This window comes from Marmota monax, unplaced genomic scaffold, assembly GCF_021218885.2.
Source record: "Marmota monax isolate L192 unplaced genomic scaffold, Marmota_monax_Labrador192_F-V1.1 WCK01_AAM20220418_F8-fsc00256, whole genome shotgun sequence".
Classification (NCBI taxonomy): Eukaryota; Metazoa; Chordata; class Mammalia; order Rodentia; family Sciuridae; genus Marmota; species Marmota monax.
This window is the reverse complement of record NW_026692286.1, coordinates 444509-461044: the sequence shown is the minus strand read 5'-3', so window position 1 is coordinate 461044 and position 16536 is coordinate 444509. Positions and strand designations below refer to the sequence as shown.

General features: G+C 47.1%; 1 protein-coding gene and 1 long non-coding RNA gene across 4 annotated transcripts in view; one reads left to right on the top strand and one right to left on the bottom strand.

Moving 5' to 3' along the window:
• Positions 1-8092, bottom strand: part of Wwtr1 (WW domain containing transcription regulator 1) — a 124423-nt gene extending 116331 nt beyond the window's left edge. The window contains exons 1-2 of the mRNA XM_046440468.2: positions 7815-8092; positions 6968-7401 (exon numbers count right to left, since the gene is read on the bottom strand). Of these exons, the coding sequence (XP_046296424.1) occupies positions 6968-7398 (431 nt within the window). The 5' untranslated portion in view covers positions 7399-7401; positions 7815-8092. The remainder of the gene's footprint in view (positions 1-6967; positions 7402-7814) is intronic.
• Positions 8093-8265: 173 nt separating this feature from the next.
• On the top strand, positions 8266-16110 carry LOC124090089 (uncharacterized). 3 transcript variants are annotated; one of them, XR_009226500.1, is made up of 6 exons: positions 8266-9649; positions 9932-10097; positions 10933-11026; positions 12295-12338; positions 13583-13938; positions 15498-16110. It is a non-coding gene; the product is annotated as an uncharacterized LOC124090089 (long non-coding RNA). The 3 variants fall into 3 exon arrangements; XR_009226499.1 differs by having other exon boundaries at positions 8266-10097; XR_009226501.1 differs by lacking the exon at positions 13583-13938 and having other exon boundaries at positions 8266-10097.
• The last annotated feature ends 426 nt before the right edge of the window (positions 16111-16536 follow it).

The window sequence follows — 16536 nt, the reverse complement described above, 5'->3', positions numbered from 1 at the left end:
TCTGGGACTCTTTCTTTCTCTCCCATGAACTAACTCAACTTGGGGACAGACCAGGCCACCAACAAATGGCTATTTCCGCCCCCTTCTCAACCCCCCCTTCTCTAACCCCCACACAAAAAAAGTTCCAACTAGTAGCCACAAGCCAAATCCCCAAAAATAAAAAGCAGATGCTCCTCAGAAGGGGTGGGTGTCTGCCCAAGGCCTGAGGTGAGGGAGCGACCAGGGTGAGACTCCTGACAGATTTCTGAATAAGAAGACGAACTCTCAATTTAAAGATTGACTTTCAGCTGCAGATCCCGTTTGTCTTTCAAAGCCTCAGCTGTAACTAGGAGTCAAAAACAGCCTTACCCTCCTGTGGGTGCTGCTTCGTCTGTCTGGCTGGCTAGACTGCTAGGAGTTGGGTGAGAGGAAAGGGAGGAAGGCAAGAACTAACTTGTACTGAATCTCTACTAAGTACCATGTGCTTTAAGCATGCTATCTTATCTAATCTTTCTTTCTTCTTTACTGTTGAAGCCAAGGGAGCTTTGCCACTGGCCTACACACCCAGCACTTTTACTAGTTTTTTTGAGACAAGGTCTCAATAAGTGGCTGAGCCTGGCCTCAAATTTGGAGATCCTCTTGCCTCAGCCTCCCACGTAACTGGGATTAGAGGTATGTGTCATCACACCCAGCTTCATCTGACCTTTCAAACCACCATGAAACAGGTACTTCTATCTTCATGTTATAGACAAGGAAACTGAGACAGCTGGCACTGATTTTGAATGGCAAAAGGCCTTCATGAAAACAGGTACACAATATGTCATTCAAAGGCAAAACACACCAAAAAATGAAACTTTTTAAAGAAAATAAATGTAGAAAAACTTTCAAAGTAATATGGTCAGATAGGAAAAGATCTGAAAATTTTATGTTCCAAAGACCATTCTTAAGAAGTTACTCAAATAAGCCAGAACATGAGGGCATAACACACACACACCTGGGGAAAGGCAACAGCACCTCTGCCCTACCGCCCTACAGCAGTCCCACCGTGAGGGCCCTGCAGCCGGCCAGCGCAACCCTCGGTCCACAAGGGCACAGGGACGAGGAATGCAGGAATAAAGCTCAGGGAAAGGAGACTGGAGAGAAGAGACGGAACTCAAAGTCCAGAAAATTAATTAAGTCATAATAAGGAAAGTAACACATAGGCATATTAAAAGGCAATTTGAAATAAAAATATTATTTAATTAAGTCACGGTCCAAGTATGAAGAAACTAAAAAGTGCGACAAATATAAACAACTGGTGCAGAGAGAGGAGGAAAAGCCCACCCGCTGGTGTGGGGGCATCCTCTATGAGTGGTCCCCACTGTCCTGACACCGTACCAGCATGCAGGGCGATGGACCACTCACAGGTCTGTAATTGTACAGAGGCCACCTCTGGGTTCGATCTTAAGAATATTTATGGGGCTGGGGCTCAACGGTAGAGTGTTCACCTAGCACATGTGAGGCCCTGGGTTTGAGCCTCAGCACCACATAAAAGTAAAAAAATAAAATAAGGGTATTGGGTCCAACTACAACTAAAAAAATAAATATATTTTTTTTAAAAGAATCCTTTATGAATAGGAAGGTGACCTTTGGGGCAAAGCACAAGTACAAGCAATAAGTTCAGAGTCTTGGAACACTAAGGTGTCATGGCCAAAAAGTGATTGGCAAACTGGTATTGATCAAAACCACTCACTTACAAAGCAGCAAGTCTAGGAAACTATCAAAAGGGACCAAATAGTAACCAAGGTGACCTACCAGACACTTAAACATTTTTTAAATTTTTTATTCTTTTGCAGTAATGGGGATTGAACCTAGGGGTGCTCTGAGCTACATCCCCAGCCCTTTTTAATTTCTTTAATTTTGAGACAGGATCTCACTAAATTGCCTAGACTGGCCTCAAGTTTGCTGTTCTGCTGCCTCAGTCTCCCTAGTACCTGGGATTACAGGCCTTCACTACCATGCCCAGGAAACTTAAGATAATTTAAATAATAAACTTGAGAGGAAGAAGAAAGCTAGTTTAAGGAACTACATTCTCTCCTACATAAGAAGCTTAAAGTTGACAAATCAAAAAAAAAATGATGATAAACTGGGCGTGGTGACACAGGCCTATAACCCCAGGGACTCAAGAGGCTGAAGCAGGAGGATCTCCAGTTTGAACTTAGCAATACCCTGTATCAAAATAAAGAATAAAAATGGCTCAGTAGCTCAGTAGTAAAGCACCCTTGCAAAGGTCAATCCCAAGTTAAAAAAAAAAAAAAGGGAAGGGGAGTAAAAGTATATATCACTAAAAGCTAAGAAGATAACGACCTAAGGGTGGGTTGTGACTCAGTGGTACAGCGCTCACCTAGCACCTGTGAGGCCCTGGGTTTGAACCTCAGCAACACATAAAGATATAAAATAAAGGTATTGTGTGTAACTACAACTTAAAAAAAAGAAGATAATGATCTAAAAATTCAAGACAGAAAAAGATTTTAAAAAATTTTAAAAGATTCCCCTCTGTGAGCCTTGAAGAAGTAAAGGAAAACACTGTTTTTAACAAAAGTCCTTCTGTACAACTGGGTTTGTTACCAAGTGTATAGAGATCCCTTTGACAAAAATAATTCTTTTACCACAAATTTCAGAGAATGCCAAACAATGAAATTATTCCTAAAATTAGGAGTGGCAGTCAAATGTCATGGTTGAACTTGTACGGAAGAACAAGATAAAAATCTTTTTTCTTAAAAGAATTATGTTATTCAAATAAAAGTTTTCTACAATAGGCTATAAAATGAAGAAGGAAAAATCTACTGAAGCTAGATCAATTACAATTCTTTGTTTTCTGGTTTATGTACAAAAGAATATGTACTGCATTATAACCAGAAACTTTTCAAATGTTCAATGTGACCCATGTTCAAAGTCAATGCTTCAAAGCCAGCCTCAGCCACGGCAGGGCGCTAAGCAACTCAGTAAGACCCTGTCTCTAAATAAAACACAAAATAGGGCTGGGGGTGCGGCTCAGTGGTCCAGTGCCCCTGAGTTCAATCCCAGTGCTTCTAGTTGCTAACAGCTCAGCACTTAAGCAGCCAGTAGAGGACAGGAGGCGCAATTCCAGGGTTCTCAGGGGCCACATGGTTTTCTGCTGTTACCTGAATGCTGCAGAAAAGCCGTGGTTGCTCTGGAAAGGGAACCTTCAGGAGGTACCCATCACATACCTGGGAATACCTTACCTGAAAAAGTGACAAAGACTTCTTAAAGTCTCTTAAAGTTCAAGGCTGTTTCCCAGAAGCCTGTGTGTTCAACTGGGGAAGTGACAAGGGCAAAAGGTGGGGGAGGGGAAAGGAAAACCACTTCAGGGTCCTCCACTAAATAAGTATATGCCTTTCCAGAAGGTCTTCACCTCTCCCTGGCCTCAGCTTTCTAATCAAAAACCAAAACAAATAGCAAAAAAAAAAAAAGTTGATCCTTGTCAATTCTAAAATCCTTACACTCTTCAACTCCCAACAGAGGCAAGGCTAGGGCTCTTCTGCTAGCCCATTTCACACAGGCTGGGCCAAGTAAAGACCAGATTGTCACCACCATTTTCAAGCTCCTACTTTTTTTTAGTGCCAGGAATTGAGCCCAGGGGTGCTTAACCACTGGGCCGCATCCCCAGCCCTTTTGATTTTAATGTGTTTATTATTTTATTTTGAGATAGGGTCTGGGTAAGTTGCTTAGGAGATCACTAAATTGGTGAGGCTGGCCTAGAATTTGCAATCCTCCTTCGAGCCACCTGTACCAGCCTTTGGAGGTGCTGGGGTCACAGCCATGCACCAGGCATGGCTCAAACTCCTTAATCTCCCCAAATGCATTGCCTTTTGAGGCTGAGTGACATTTAACTTTTACCTTATTCAGACTTTAAATAAAGCTCTGAAGGAAAGAACTTTTGACAGATGGCTTATTCTGAAAGATAATAATCACAATGACTTAATTTCTTAAAGCCTCTTCACCCAGTAAACCGGAACACTTTTTGGGATGGCATTAGACGAGGCCAGCCTACTTCTGGTGGGTTGTTTTGTGTTTGTTTTCTTCCAGCTGTCTGGTCTTGACTGTCTATTCAAAGTGAATGGAAGATGCCCTCTGCTGTGGGTAGGGGGATGGGCAGAAATGGATCACAGCAACCTTTGCCAAAATTTCCATTTTTGCCCTAAATCACAAACAGTCCTGGGTTTCATTAATCATTAAAAATACATGTATAAAAGGAATTGTTGCTGTTGTTGTTGGGAGGGGGGGGTCTTTTGTTTTTTAAATCTAGCTTTCCACAGATATGAAGGCAGACCCAGCTCTTTCTTTTTTCTTTTCTTGTCTTTTTTTTTTTTTTTTTTGGTGCTAGAGATTGACTCCAGGGATGCTTCACCACTGAGCTACATTCCCAGGCTTTTTTGTAATTTTTTTATTGAGATAGAATCTTACTAAATTTCCCAGGTTGGCCTTGAACTTGCATTAATCCTGCCTCAGCCTCCCAAGTCACTAGATCACAGGTGTGTGCTACTGCCCCCAGCCCCAGCTCATATTTCAGATTTTCAGCAATCACATTTACACTGATCATATACCACATAAGTATGTATTCATACACAGTTTAAAAACTGTCTAAGCCAGGCATGGTGGTGCATGCCTGTAATCCCAGCAGCTTGGGAGGCTGAGGCAGGAAGATCAAGAGGTCAAAGCCAGACTCAGAAATTTAGGGAGGTGCTAAGCAACTCAGTGAGACCTTGTCTCTAAATAAAATACAAAAACAGGGCTGAGGATGTGGCTCAGTGGTTGAGTGTCCCTGAGTTCAATCCCCTGTATCCAAAAAAAAAAAAAAAAATTGAGACCAGAAAGTTTAAATTATTAAATTATTGTTAATTACTGAATCTATATTTAAGTCCTTTTTTGGGGGGGGGGGCGGGGGGGTGATGCTGGGGATTGAACCCAGGGCCTTGTACATGCGAGGGAAGCACTCTACCAACTGAGCTATAGCCCCAGCCCTTTATTTATTATTAAGTCCATTTTGATAAATCACCATAAAATAGGCAAAACTGCATTTACCTAAGTGAACTTAATACATGATGCTAACTATTTTGGATCTGTATGCAGTAAAGAAACTAATGTCATCCTTTGGAACAATATCACTTTCAGAAAAATGTCATATTATCATATCATATACTTGACTTCCACCAGTCACTTGGAAATCAAAGCACTGGGCACATGTCTACACTACAACTCAGTGACCCAGAGAAGATAGGCTGTCAAACAAATGACCATTAGGTCTCTTTCAGGGTCTCAGTATTATGCCAACCCCAGAAACCCAAAAGAAAAAAAACGACTCTTACATAAATATGCCAACAACTGGCTGGGCACAGTGGCACACGCCTGTAATCCTTGCAGCTCGGGAGGCTGAGGCAGGAGGATTGTGAGTTCAAAGCCAGCCTCGGCAAAAACGAGGCACTAAGCAACTCAGTGAAACCCTGTCTCCAAATAAAATACAAAACAGAGGTGGGAATGTGACTCAGTGGCCCAGTGCTCCTGAGTTCAATCAAACCATACCCCCCCCCCGAAAAAAAAAAAAAATGATGCCCACAGCTTGGGGACAAGGAGAGACTAAGAACTGGTCGTCTCTGGGCGTATGTTCCTAAGGACTTCTCACACCCAGTACCAGATACTAGTGGCCAAAGAGGAGCTGGACTAAGCTTTCAAAATAGCACACAAGGTGTTAATATTTCAAACTTTTCAACACAGTTTTTGAAATAAAGTCTACTCCACCAAAGAAATAGGGGCTTTAACTCTGAGGCAAGTTCTTAGGCATCTCTCTCACTGAGCCAATGCCAGCCAGGGCAGGCAGTCCTACACCAAGCAAACCATCGGGCTCAGCTCCCAGCCAGGCCTGAACAGCCTAACCCTGCAGCCTCCTAGGCATACTTCCAGTTCCAGCAGGGTTTCTGCTTGGCAAAGTAATAATTTTAGGGTACCCCAGGTGAAACGATCTCCTCCAGTGTTTGAGAATGCATTTTCCTCTACAATCCAATTTGAAAATTCAAATCTACTGTAAAAGTCTTTACATCAAAAAGTTCAAACAGCTGGGTGCAAGTGGCACATGCCTATAATCCCAGCAACTGGGGAGGCTGAGGCAGGAGGATCCAAGTTCCAGGCCAGCCTCAGCATTAAGTGAGGCCCTAAGCAACCTAGTAAGACCCTGTTTCAAAATAAAACATAAAAAGAGCTGGGGATGTAGTTCAAATCCCAGTTTAAAAAAAAAAAAAAGCTAGAATAATTAAGGAAAGCAGGGTAACGAGGGAGACTCCCGACTGGACAGTATTTTAGGTCACCAAGTGTGACATAATAAAACTCCTGACCCAATTTCCACACGATCATGTTCCAGCCCACAGCTACTGACATCACTGTGCTCTGTGGTCATTACGTCACCCAGTTGGGAGCAGTGCGGCCTACCAGGCCCTGTTCACTTTTCCAGCTTGCTTCTACCAAGAGACTAGAGGCTGCCGATCCTCTTCCAGGACTGCTTCTCCCAACTTTTCCCTCTATATCTTGGTGTCACATCCCTATGGACCTGGCTGTGGGCTGGCTATCTGATCTAGAGCCCTCAGTGAAGACACAGGGGCTAAGGGCCTATGTTACCTACAGGTTTTATGGGAATCCCCCCCCCAAACTTCTTTTCTGCAAAGTGTGAGAGTTTCTAAGTCCTGAATCTGTTGGGTCTTCCAGGTCCATGAACGAACTTCACAGACTTCGCTGTTTCTGATCCCTTATAAGCCCATCTCCCAGATACTCGCCCCCTACTCCTTCCAGCTTTCCAAGTCTTGGAGGGAAAGCACTTACAGTCCCTCCTCGATCCCCCGCCCCACGCCGCCGCCACACACAAGCACACGCACAGGCACACACTCGCGCGCTCGCCAGGCACCGCGACAATGGCCCCGTTGGCTCCAGGCTGACTTACTTGAGGAAGTACGGCTGCCCAGTGGCGGTGAAGGCCATCTCCCAGCCTGGGGGCAGCGGCAGCTCGTCTGTCACGTCGTAGGACTGCTGGCGGAGGTGCGCGTGCTGCTGCGCGGAGCTGGCCGTAGCGCCCGCACCGGTGCCCAGCTGCAGGGATGCGGGAGAGGAATGCGAGCGGACGTGCTGCGCGCCGCTGGCCAGCCGCGGCCCGGGGTGGCCGCCCGACGAGTCGGTACTGGACTGCCGCGAGTGCGAGCCCGAGTCGGGCTCCTTGAAGAAGGACTCCGGCAGGATCTTCTTCCGCCACGAGCTGGGCTTGGGGTTCATGACAGAGTTGAAGAGGGCCTCGAGGTCTGTGTCGAGGTCCTGCGTGACGTGGATCACTTGCTGCCCGGGCGGCGGGAGAGGTGGGGGCGCCGAGGACGGATTCATCTTCTGCAAGAGGAAGGCAGATCAGATTAGCCTTTAGTTCAAGTTGGAGGGAGGAGTTGGGATGGGGAGGGAATAGGGATAAGAGAAATAGAGGACACAGTTAGGTGTCCATACAGGGATCCCGGACACCAGCGGCAAGCCCAGCCGGATGGGGGAGGGGTCCCTCCTGACCTCCAGAATTATGCAACTTTCCTGAAGCCAAGAAGTTGCCGGGAGGAGGAGGAGTGGGGAGGTGGGGAGCAGCTGCACTGAGACGCTGCTGAATTGCGGTGGCAGAGGACCGGTCGTAGCTTTCCAGGGAAGGCGGCCCCCCGAACAAGTCAATCGGGCCAAGTCCGCGGAGTCGCCTCTCCGGAAACCGGAGGACACGGCGCCCTGGAGTAGTGCGGGCGAGCGGGCGCGCCAGCGGGCACTACCTGGGCGCGCAGCGAAGCCGAGCCCGAACGCGCGGCGGCCGCCGTCCCGCCGGAGCTGGCCGTCGGCCCGAGTCGCCGGGGTACGTCCGGAGCTGGCGGAGGTGGAGCCCCGCCCCCGCTGGCAAATCTCGACTGGACTTGGTGCCCGGCCGCCGAGGGACTTGCGCGCTCACATCCCCCGAGCCGGCCTCAGGCGCTCGCGCGTGGCGACAAGGAGGCGCAGAAGCAGCAGACGGCGCAGTCACAGCACCTCCCGAACTGTCCCATAAACAAAGTTTGAAGCAAACTCCCACCCCCAGGAAAGAGGCGGGCCCGAAAGTTGAGCTGTTGAATTATGCATGATCTCCAAGTCCAGAGCCGCCAGCCCCGTTGGCCCCTCCTCTTCCTCCTCCTCCTCCCACCCGGGCTCCAGAAAACCCTGGGCGTGATGGGTACTTTACAGGGTAAGAGGAGCCGGGTCCCCCCCCCCACACCCACTCCTCCCGGCGGCGCGGACCTCTCCCGCGGAGCCCTGGGTCTGCATTCCTTTGCGTTTACCACGGACTTGGGGCGGGATCAAAGGGAAAGTGGCCCGAGCCTGTTTAATCAAGGGCTTGTGGACCGAAACCAAGCCTGAGGTGGCGGAGGGCACGCGGGTGAGGGGCCGAGGACGAGAAAGGGTCGGTCCTGGGCGCTGCGCCTTCCCTCCAGCAGGGCGCGGAGCCTCAGGCACCGGGAGGGCTGCACTGACCCGCAGTTCTGCCAGAGGTCAGGCCAGACTGCGCCCGGCGCGGGGAGACACCGAGAAGGCCAGCCTTTCTTCGGGAGGCTGCTTAGCGCTTGTGACCATATTTGGTCTGGTGAAAAGGCATCTTGGCTGCTTGGCCTTCAATTGTCTGCTAGAGCGCAGACGGTGCCCAGAAAGTGCCTGTTGCCGGAGACGCAGCTTCGCCCACGGGTGGGTTGTAAACAACCTTCAAATCATTCACCAATCCTTCATTTCCTCCACGGGGTGAAGGGCCAGAAGGGGTAAAGAAGAAACCGGATCAAAGCTGGGTGCTGGAAGGGGAGACCAGTTGCGCCCCCCTCCCCCGCGACATCCGCGCGGGTAGTGGGAGGATTGGAATGTCCCTGACGCCCTCCAGGGAGCCTGCAGCCAGGATGGAACACAGGCAGGTGGCTGGGAGTAGAGAGGGTGCTCCAGTGACCCGGAAAAAGCCACCCACCCTCCCACTGCCTGGATAAGGGCAAGGGGGAGACCCCCGCCTCGGGGAGGAGGTCTGGCCTGGAGAGACAGCTGCGGGGAAGTGGGAGGCGGCCTCGCCCTCCGCAGCAGCTCAATTCCTTCCCTCCCTCGACCCTTTTCCCTTGCCCGAAAAGAAGATATGGCTGCAAGGTAAGTTAGGCTCCAGGAGGCCCCCACCCTTCCCACTGACCCAAATAGAGGTTTATTAAAGAAGCCAAGGGGGCGATATATGTTCCGCCCTTTGCTCAGCACTGGGCCACCTACACACCGCTTGTTAAATAGAATAAAATTTTATTAAGTTCAGGCATTGTGCCTCATCGCTTTTATAAGGGTGAAACAAAGTCAAAATTAAAATCTCAGAGTTGAAGAAGAAAAGTTTAAGGAAAGACAAGGCCATTTTCTTCTCTTTTTTTTCTCTTTTCTCCCCCCACCCTTTGGTACAGGGATTGAACCTGGGGACACAACACTGAGCCACATCCCCAGCCCTTTCTATTTTTTATTTTGAGACAGGATGTTGCTGCTAAGTTTCTCAGGGTCTCCCCAAGTTGCTGAGGCTCTTCTAGAACTTGCCATTCTCCTGCCTCAGCCTCTGAAGTCACTGGAATTACAGGTGTGTGCCATTGTGCTAGGCTGAATGGCTGCATCCTATCCCAAATTGAGATCCAAAGTATCTGTACATGGAAGTGCTCTTGTTCCATTCCTCACAGACTGGGGAAAAGCAGGGCTGCTTTAGAGGAAGACATGGGCATGGATGAACTTCAAGATAAGTGGAACTTGGGTTGATCCAGAAGCCCCTGAAACTTCATGTTTCCCATGCCCACAGGACTGGCAGAGGGGAAGGGAGAACCACTATAGTTCACTTGTGAGTAGAGTCTTTTTGAACTATCTTCAGAGGACACAGCAGTCGCAACATGAGGAAATGAGCTATGGAACTAGAGGCCAGCCATGACTAGGACCATATGGTCACTAATTCAGAAGCTGTGGGACTGATTTGATGGTGAAAGGATGGAAACTTGAGACCATGCCTGCTCTAGGAAGGCCTTCACTGCAGAAGGAAGGTGAGAATCAGGGTACGAACTGAATGAACAGTAAGATCAAGGCTGGGATTGGATGGGCAAGGATGTACTCTTTATTCCTTACCAAGCTTCAAGAAATAGTGCCCAACACGGTGACTCTAGCTTGTGATCCCAGACACTCAAGAGGCTGAGGGAGGAGGATCCCAAGTTCCAGGCCAGCCTGGGCAAATTAACAAATTAGTAATTTCAGATTAAATAAAGGTACAGGTGTCCTGTGTGTAGCAGGTGCTGCCCATGCAGGGCAGCATGGGGCAGTAGTGAAGTATAATTTCTGAAGCAAAATGCTTGATTGAGTCACCTCGGTTAGAGGGTTAAGTTCTCTATTCCTGGGTTTCCCCCTTTGTAAATTAGGGACATCAACAGTACCACTCACTAAATAAATTTTATCTGTTGACCTGTGACTTGGAATACAAGCTTTGGAGAGACTAACTCTGCTCTCTACATTGGGCAAGTGACCTAGCCTCCCTAAGTCCCAGCTGATTCACTTACAACTTGGTGAGAAGGAGGTAATAGTCTGTCCTGCTGCCATGGACCCTGCTTGCTCTGTGCAGCTTACATAGTCCCTCCACTTAAATCTGGACTGAGCCAGGAGAATGCTGCCATGACCAGTGACATAAGCTAGTGCCGCCCACCCACCCCCTTAAGAAGGCATAGAAGCTTCTGCTTTTGCACTTTGGGAAGACCTGAGTCACTAGATTCAAAAGTCCAACTACCCTGCTGGGGGAACCACATCGATAAAGAGATGTCCTAAGATTAGTGGAGGAGGGGAAAGTCCAGCTACTCAGTATCGGAGCTGATTTGAGCTCTACCCCTACAGGCTGACTGCAGACACCTCTGCAACCTCCCTACCAAACAGCAGCAGAACACAGTGAGCCCAGCCCAGAGGGCAGAATCATGAGCAAATAAAATAGGTACTGTTTTATGCCACTAAATTTGGGGGGTTTAAAATACAAAATGTGCATTCTGCTGATTAAGATTTTTTTAAATTTTCTTGGTGCTGGGGATTGAACACAGGGCCTAACACAATGCTTTACCACCAACTACGACCTCGTGGAAAATGTAGACCCAAAGAATGGGTAACAAATTCTATATCCCTACTTTACAGATGAGGAAACTGTCTCAGAGAGTTTTAAAGTATTTTGTCCAAGTAAATACAATGAAATCATGAAAAAACCCTGGGAATTAGCCCAGGGTTCTTAAACCCAGAGCAGAGCACTTTTCTATTCTCCTATCCTGTGTAGAGCCGGGGCCTGGTCCCTGGTGTGGCCATTTTAAATCCTCTTTCAGGGAGAAACTCCACAGTTTTTATAGGATAATCAATTGAGAGGACACACCTGCCGATATGCAAATCTTTCTCTGCATTTGCAAACACTTTCCACCCTAATCCAGCCTCAAAGCTTCCCTAGGCCCACTTTCTTCAGGAGGCCCCTCCCTCCTTACACAGTGGGCAGCCCAACTGCTGTTCCTTTGGTGCCCCTCAGATCCCTTCCTCCTTTCACACCCCCACATCAGGACCTTATCTCAAATTCTCCCAGGAGCCTCCCAACTGGTTTCTCTGCTCCAGTCTCTGTCTCTGTCTCCTATTTTCATGACGTCATTCTTTGGCTCAGGAATCTTTTTGACAATTGCCTGAAAGAAAAAAGTTCAAAGCTGTCAATCTCCCAACAAATTGCCATCTGGGTATCTTTCTGACTTGCTTCTTACATGGCCCAATGAGAAAGTTTCCTCCATCCACTCCAGCCAGGCTGTGACAAGCACATTGGGCCAGTTCCTTGAATACACACACCTCAGACGGAATTCAAAACTCCGTCTGCTTTGACAAGCCTTCCCCAATCTCTCCCTTCTTTCTCCTAAGTTCTTGTTCTTGCCTTTTTCACTGAGCCACATTCCCAGCCCTTTTTATTTTTTTATTATGAGACAGGGTCCTGCTAGGTTGCTTAGGGCCTCAGTAAGTTGTTGAGGCTGCTCTTGAACTTGTCATCCTCTGCATCAGCCTTTTTGGCTGGGATTACAGACGTGCACCACTGCACCTAGCCATGATTCCTTGAGCGCATAGTGGTTCTTTCTGATTGTGCCCATTCTTCTCTCAATACCTGTGAGTGTGCCCTTAACAATTAATGAGTACCCCCTATCACTGGCTACAATTGTGTCACTGCCCATCTGCTTGGCTCTTTAACAGGATTAGGAGCTCTTGGAGAAAAGTGAAGAGGACTTGGTTTTCCTGTGAGTACTCTCCAGGCAGATGTGGTCAGTACAAATGGTGGCCTAACACAATGTCCGTTTTTTTGTTTTTGGTTTTTTTTTGTACCAGAAATTGAACCCAGGAGCACTTAACCACTGAGCCTCATCCCCAGTCCTTTTATACATTTTATTTGGAGACAGGGTCTCACTGAGTTGCTTAGCACCTCGATAAGTTGCTAAGGCTGGCTTTGAACTTGTGATCCTCCTGCCTTATCCTCCCTAGCTGCAGGGATTACAGGTGTGGCCCCCATGCCTGGCCCCAGTGGCTCTTGTTCCAACTCTTTTGGGGGGTACTAGGGATTAAACTCAGGGGTACTCGACCACTGAGCCACATCCTCAGCCCTATTTTGTAATTTATTTAGAGACAGAGTCTCACTGGGTTGCTTAGGGCCTTGCCATTGCTGAGGCTGGCTTTGAATTCAAGATTTTCTGTCTCAGCCTCCCGAGCTGCTGGGATTACAGGTGTCACCACCGCGCTGGCCTTGTCCCAACTTTTCATCTACCATTTTACCTCAGCAAAGCCTCAGGTTGCTTTTCTTAGCCTCACACATCATTCCTGCCCTTGGGGCTACTGCCTAGATCCCAGTGACCGATTCCAGCCAAGGTGAATGGTTAGAAATGTGATGTAATGGCTCAGTTATTAGAGGACTGTGGCCCAGAAACCCTTGGGCAGAACCTGCCTGGACTTGCTGAACCAGTATGGAGAAAATTCCCAAAGTCAGGGTTGGGTCATCATTAGCAACTAAGGAAGAGCAAAACAGATGAGGACCTTGAGTAGATAAAGGTTTGAATAATCAAAAGTCCAACAGTTGGCTTGTTTTTATTGAAATACAAGGATTGACAAGTTCACTGGGATATCAGAAGTGATACTTGCATACTTCTAATTGGCCAGATCCCAGCCATCTAGCACAGCCTCACTTAAACCAAAAGAAACGGGTGCATCCACCCTGTTTTGCAGTTACTCTCCAGGTGTAGTTCTCATTGCCTTGCTTCTCTTTGGTATTCTCCCCTCCATCCCATACTGCAGAGAGAACCCAGGTACTCTACCACTGAGCTGCACCCCAGCCCTTTTTATGTTTTATTTTGAGGCAGGGTCTTACTACTTGCTGAGGCTGGCTTGGAACTTGAGATCCTTCTGCCTCAGTCTCCTGAATAGCTAGGATTCTAGGTAAGCACCCTGCACCCAACATTTGTTTGGTGTTTTGTTTTGTTTTGTTTTTTTGCAGGGAGCCGGTACCAGGGATTGAACTCAGGGGCACTCCACCACTAAACCACATCCCCGGCCGTATTTTGTATTTTATTTTGAGACAAGGTCTCACTGAGTTGCTTAGCACCTCGCAGTTGCTGAGGCAGGCTTTGAACTCACAATCCTCCTGCCTCAGCCTCCCAAGCCGCTGGGATTACAGAAATGTGACCAGCACCAGGCAGCATTTGGTGTTCTTAATTGCATCATGTACATGATAAGAAGGAAGATGATAATAGACGGACCGACCAATGTTATCTATTGCTTCAGTAGATAACACTGGGTCAAAGAAGAGAGGAATTCCTAAAATTCAGTCTTTGCCCAACTTTGGTACATTGTGTAAGTTATTTTATCCCTTATTATTTTCTTTTTTCTTTTTTGGTGCTGGGGATTGAACCCCCAGGGCACTTTACCACTGAGCTACATCCCTACATGCCCAGTCTTTTCTGTATTTTATTTTGAGACAGGGTCTTGCTAAGTTGTATAGGTCTCACAAGTTGCTGAGGCTGGCTTGAACTTGTGATCCTCCTGGCCTCAACCGCCCAAATCATTGGGATCACAGGTCTGTGTCAGGTCTCTCCATCATGGCTGGCCACTATTCATCTTTTTGCAGGGGAGGGTTCTGGGGAAAATATTTTTCAATGGGGAAAACACACTTTTGAAAATGCTTAACTTATTAAATGCTTATAATACTGTAGACACAAACTATCAAGCAATATTGCAGAGTTGCCAACTGTAGCATAATCTGTAATAGGGGAAAATTAGAAATTTTCTGCAAGAATAGCAGCTGGGCACAGTGGTTTATGCCTATAGTCCTAGCTACCCAGGAGGCTGAGACAGGAGAATCACTTGAACCCAGGTCTTTAATACCAGGCTAGGCAACATAGGGAAACCCTATCTCAAAATTTAAAAAAAAAAAAAAAAACCCTGTGGGCAGGGGGAGCCCAAGAGAATGACTGACTACATCTAACAATGAAGTTGATTTTTTTTTTTTTTTTTTGGTATTAGGGATTTGGGAATTTAACCCAGGAGCACTTTACCACTGAGCTACATCCCCATATTTGTTTGTTTGTTTGTTTGTTTTGTTACTGGGGATTGAACCCAGGGGTGCTTAACCACTGAGCCACATCCCCAGCCCTTTTCATTTTTTATTTTGAGACAGGATCTCGCTAAGTTGTTTAAGGTCTCACTAAATTGCTGAGGTTGACTTTGATCTTGAGATCCTCCTGCCTCAGCCTCCTGAGCCACTGGGATTAGATTGAACCCAGGTGTGCCCAGTATGTGTGTGTGTGGGGGGGGGGGGTCTTGCTAAATTCCTAAAGCTGACCTCGAATTTGTGATCCTTCTGCTTCAGCCACCCAAGCTGCTAGGACTACAGACATGTGCCACACACCTGGTTCCAGTGAAGTTTGTATAGGTATCAGAAACTATGAAGGTGATACAGCCACATGAAAAAGAGAATTTAAGTTATTTGATTATTTGATATGATCACAGCAACCCTGGAGTAGTCGGAGAATCAAAAGTCGGAGGCCAGCTAAGACAACTTAGTGAGATCCTGTCTCAAAATAAAATTAAAAGGGCTGGGAGTGTAGCTCAATCCCTAGTACCACAAAAAAAGCGGGAGAGAGGAACATACCCCCACACATACACACACTTGTCAGTAAGTTTCTCTCCATACACTTCAATCTGAATAAATGTATCACAAAATAAAACATACATTTTTTTTTCCCCCAGGCTGGCCTCAAACTCCTGGGATCAAGGCAGCCTCCTTCTCCAGCCTCCCAAGTAGCTGGGCAAATTCATGTTTTTTTGTTTTGCAGTACTAGAGATTGAACCCAGGTGTGCTCAACCACTGAGCTACATCCCCAACCTTTTTTATTGGTTTGTTTCTTTTGTAGTTTTGAGACAAGTTCTTGCTAAGCTGCTGAAGCTGGCCTCAAACTTCCAATCCTCCTGCCTCAGTCTCCCAGTAGCCTGGCTAACTGCGTGTTTTCTGAATGCACACTGTGTGCCAGAAGCAGCCTATCAGGCCCACTTGGAAGAGTTTACCACCTGATGAGGCACTCATTGGTTGACTCCTCCCTCTGCCAGGGGAGTCCCAGGTCTGGTTCCACCAGCTATTCAAGCCACTCCTCTTCCCTGTCTTGTTTCCCTGTTGTCGGGAGGAGCCAGGTGTGTGCAAGCTCTACCATGACCTCTCTGTCTGCATATTGTCCTGGCTCCAGTTAGGCCACTTGTCATACCTGGTCAAGAAAGGTCAATGTGTGGTTTGTAGCCAAAGAAAAAGGAAGAGGACCTGCCAAACCAAAATGGGGTACAAAAAGGGGGTCCAGGAAGGGCATCTGTCCCCACAGGAGAGCCAACACCGGTGGGCACAAGCCCAACTCACACATGTTTAAAAATGACAAAATGCTCTTTTAAAAATTCCTATTTCCAGACGATCTTAAATAAGAGGGTGGATTCGTTCTCACAAGGTGTTTGAACATAATAAATCCTACTTTGATCACATGACTGAAGATGTCACCACTTGGTAATGGTAATTAAAAGTTGTTAGTATTTCAACCACTACAATCATAGTAAGTAACGTGTGTAATGTTTTAAATCAGGCTACAAGACAATTTCACAGGTACAATCACACATAGACCTCACAGAAACCCTTGAGAATGGGCTCTTTTCCTGAAGTTAGGGGGGCTATTTTCAAAGACATTTTCTTCCACGGACCCACAGGACTTTGTCACGGTGCTTTGTCACCTAATGGTCATTCAGGGCACAAAGACTCCAAAAATGACCAAGCTGTCTCCTCCCTCTCATTAAATAAACAAAAACTCACATGTGTCAGAGGTACTTAAAATGCTGTCATACCCAAATTATTGGAGTACTTGCATAAACTGAAGAACCCTTTGGTGATATAAATCATCACTAATTAACATAGAACAG